This window comes from Amphibalanus amphitrite, unplaced genomic scaffold, assembly GCF_019059575.1.
Source record: "Amphibalanus amphitrite isolate SeventyFive unplaced genomic scaffold, NRLGWU_Aamphi_draft 000066F_arrow, whole genome shotgun sequence".
Classification (NCBI taxonomy): Eukaryota; Metazoa; Arthropoda; class Thecostraca; order Balanomorpha; family Balanidae; genus Amphibalanus; species Amphibalanus amphitrite.
In genome coordinates, this window is record NW_024881562.1 from 1056926 (window position 1) to 1060667 (window position 3742).

At 57.4% G+C, this 3742-nt stretch overlaps 1 protein-coding gene across 1 annotated transcript; it reads right to left on the bottom strand.

Annotated features, from left to right (window-relative positions):
• Nucleotides 1-88: 88 nt before the first annotated feature.
• LOC122378871 (cilia- and flagella-associated protein 100-like) lies at nucleotides 89-3643 on the bottom strand. Its single transcript, XM_043360493.1, has 5 exons — nucleotides 3291-3643; nucleotides 1831-3050; nucleotides 1412-1527; nucleotides 839-1094; nucleotides 89-543 (listed from the first exon to the last, which is right to left on the bottom strand). The coding sequence occupies exons 2-5, from the start codon at nucleotides 3034-3036 to the stop codon at nucleotides 307-309; spliced, it is 1815 nt and encodes a 604-aa protein (XP_043216428.1). The 5' UTR covers nucleotides 3037-3050; nucleotides 3291-3643; the 3' UTR covers nucleotides 89-306.
• Between the last annotated feature and the right edge of the window lie 99 nt (nucleotides 3644-3742).

Here is a 3742-nt window from a genome sequence, read left to right on the forward strand (position 1 = left end):
GCTTTTCCATAGGAATGCTCGACATATGGCACATTGTTTCGGAAATTCCAATTTCCAAGGGCGGATACACACAATCCAAAGAGGGTAATATCAATTGTGAGTATATTATAGTGAAAGTACAAGACATGACTGGACATTTTGTGTAGTGTCGGACAATTGCACTTCCCCTTCGCCTCTTTTCGTTCGCGTGTCGTGACCGGTCATCTGCACCCTCCGAGATGAGTTGATGACACATCCAGCGCACTGTCTAACAGGCGGCACTTCCAGGCACCCGTCGCTCGCCGAGGCATCGTCGAACTCGTTTCATCACTCGCCGAAGAAGTAGTTGAATTCCTCGAGTTCCTCCTCGGTCTCCTTGGCCGTCTTTCGCTGCAGCTGCTGCGGGGTGGGAGGCCGGGAGCGGAACACCAGCGGCCGGCCCGTGTGTCGCACCACCTCAGCCATAGCGCGCTGGCGCGTCCGGCGCAGCCGCTCCGCCTGCGCCTGCTGCTGCTGCACGATCTTGAGCTCGCGCAGCTTCAGACGACGCTCGCGGTCACGCAGCTGGGGAGGGAAGGGGGACGGGGTGAGGGCGAGGCTGAGCCTGAGGTGGGCTGGAAAAAGCTGATCAGTCATCCATAATTCGTTAACACTTCAGTTGCCAGATAAAACCATCGAATAATCGGCTGAAGTTTCTTATGAACACCAAGAACGCACCCACACCCGACCGATTTGCCACACAGAACACTATACATTATACAAGCCTCGCTCCCATTGTACTACGCCGACCAATATCAATTTCCTAATAACTACCACCCACCCCTGGGTTGACGACCCGCCCCAGACCGTCTTCTCTTACCTTTTCCGCAGCATGCAGCCGGTCGGCAGGCACCGTCTCCAGGTAGCCGAACATGTCCTCGATGTGGCTCTCGAGCGAGGCCAGCATCTGCAGCGTGCTGATGTTGGCCTGGTTCTCGCCCAGGATCACTGTGTACACCTCAGTGACGCGTTCGTTGAGCTCGGCCAGAGCGCTCTCCTGCTCCTCCGCCTTGAACTCGCCCTGGTTGAAGATCTTGCAGAACAGCTCCAGCTGTTCGCTCTTCTCCTCCTCCCACCTGGAGACGGGACGTCATCCGGCAATGGTTGACGGTCTGATACAGGATAGGTATTCGCCAATCGCTATATACCGCCTCGGGGAACCTTTGAGGTCGGTCATATATTGAAACTCCCACGAGTAACACTATCTGACGGCCTGAGCGGCCCTGCCCGATGCACGGGAGAGGCAGCTCCCGTCTGTGTGCGTTCCACAGTTGATGACGAATTGATCAGACCGGCCGATACCCTGACTGATACCATTTTTCTACCAATAATTGATGCGGTAGCAATGTCCCCTGAAGAGACTCCTCAACGGTGCGGTGTGGGCCACACTTACCTGACGGCTTCCTCCAGGAGTCCGACCTGCTGCTCCAGCACGGTCACCTCGCGGCTGATCCGCTCCTTGGTCACCTCGCCGGAGGTCTTCATCTCCTCTAGCGACTCCTCAGTTTCCTGATCGACCAAACAGGGGAGGGGAGTCAGACGGGGTCCGATGGACTGCGGGGAGAGGAGTCATTTGGCGGTCCTGTTGACTGCCCAAAATACAACTTGAGTACAGATTTAACTACGACTCGAGGCAGTGCCCTTGGACATGATTATATCCACCTCGAAAACATTGTACAGGGAAGTAAATTTGATTCGCAGTTGAAATGAGATGCCCGAATGTCCTCTAGCTCTTGGAAGCCCCGTGATCGGCAAAGACCGTATCCTATCAATCCGTACCCCTACGCCCTGCAACTCCGGTGTCTGACTGACCTGCGAGTTCTGTATCAGCTTCAGGTTCTGCTCCTCCAGCTCCTGGAAGACGGCGAACAGCTGCTGGGTGTCTGAGAAGTAGAGCTCGGCGTCGGCGGCCGTCTCGTCGTCCTGCAGGGCGCAGGACGAGGTGCGCTGCGGCAGCATGCTCGGCCGCCGCGCCGTCGGCACGCTGGTCACCGTGGCCAGCGTGGTGACGGAGGCGCGCGCCGAGTTGGCCGCCGTCGGCGTGCCGGCGCCGCTCGCCGCGATCGAGGCTTTGCGCCGCGAGAACTGGTTGCTGGCGCGGCTGGAGACGGGCGCCAGTGTGGCGCGCCGGTTGTTCACCGCCAGCTGGCTGACGCGGCTCGGCGTCGTGTTGAGGTTGCTACGCCGGCGCCTCTGGCGGTGCTCGGGAGCCAACAGACTGCCCGATTGCGACAGCAGCGAGGCCGTCTCGTCGAGCTGCAGCGCCTCGCGCTCCAGCCGCAGCCGCTGGGCGTTGGCCTCGCGCTCCGCACGCCACTCGGCGGGCGCCAGCAGGAACAGGAAGCGCCGGTACATGCGCAGCTCGCGGAACCGCTCCTCCAGCTTGATGATGAAGCTCTTGGTGGCCATGATCTGGATGTTGATCTGGCGGATCTGTGCCACCTTATCCAGTGTCGTTTTGGCCTCGTCCTCGGCTAGACGGATCGCCTCGACCGCCATGTGATCGTTCTCCTTGAGAAACTCGTCAAACACCTGGTAGTCCTTTTCGATCTTCTTCTTATCGTGGTCCAGCCGCTCCTGCTCCTCCTTCACTGTCGTGTCCAGCTTGGTCATCTGCTCGCGCTTCACGTTGATGGTGTACTGGAGGAAGAACATGTCCTTCTTGTTCTGCACGAACTCAGCCAGCGTCTGCCGCTCGACACCCTTGTTTTGCATGGCCACTCGCGTGTAGGCCAGGTTCTTGCGGAAAAAGGCGTCATCCTGCGCCACCTGCGGGTCCTCGGGCTCGGGCGTCGGCGGCAGCCTGGCGGTGATCCGCGGCTGGTGATACTGCCGCTTGTAGATGGGCATCGAGAGCTGCATGTCCTTCTTCTCCTTCTGGTTTTGCACATCCTGCTGCCGGAAGGTGAACACCTCCGAGTTTGCCGGCAGCACGAACGGGTTGTCGGCGTCCTCCGGGTCGACCCGCATCTGCGGCCGTTGGATGGTGCGCGACCGCGTCCCCTCGGCGGACGTCATGGCGGCGACCGCTCCTGAAAAGGCACCGGACATGTTCATTAGCTTCCATAGCGCTGTTGACGTGTAAGCAAAGGTCGACAAACGACAACGTTCGAACGCTCAGCTCAAACGCATGAGGAATCGGCGATTATCCTACCCCTAGCATGTCCATGGGGAGGGACAACCTGACTCATGGGCCATGGCGAAAGAATGACCATTAACCAGCTTTGACCCAGACAAGAAAGAGCATAGAAATACAAAGCATCTGCACTCACCTAGATGTGGCCTGAAGCGATGCTACGGTGAAGGAGATTTGCAAGAATGGTGCTCACTGGAGTGATGCATTCCTGGTTGAGGTGCCTTGGGTTTGACATTTTTCTTGTGAGAGGGTTATTGCCTGGATTATGACTAGGCAATGTGGCTGGTCAGGTCATCTAAGTGATAAACATTAATCAGATCGTGTAAATATCGCTGATATTGATAACCTGTGGAACGTAGAAGCCTGCAGCCGCCGGAAGTTTGCCGCCGTGCAGCCTTTTTTAAGATAAAAGACGCCTTTACGTCCTTTATCTTTCGGCACCTCACAGCTGATTGGCTCCGATGCACACCGAGCAGTTACCATGGCAACTGCCATTCTCATATGGCACAGCTTTACCTTCATATGGCACCGTTACAGAAATGGCGCTATAGAGACGGACGTCCAAACACGTGCGCTGAAGTTTTCCGC

Excerpts from the sequence above, each read along its gene's own strand:
- LOC122378871 (XM_043360493.1), bottom strand. The coding sequence starts at position 3,036 with ATGACGTCCGCCGAGGGGACGCGGTCGCGCACCATCCAACGGCCGCAG. Across the intron at positions 1,528-1,830 it reads AGCTGATACAGAACTCGCAG|GAAACTGAGGAGTCGCTAGA; the intron begins GTCAGTCAGACA and ends TTGGTCGATCAG. Across the intron at positions 1,095-1,411 it reads CTCCTGGAGGAAGCCGTCAG|GTGGGAGGAGGAGAAGAGCG; the intron begins GTAAGTGTGGCC and ends TCCCGTCTCCAG.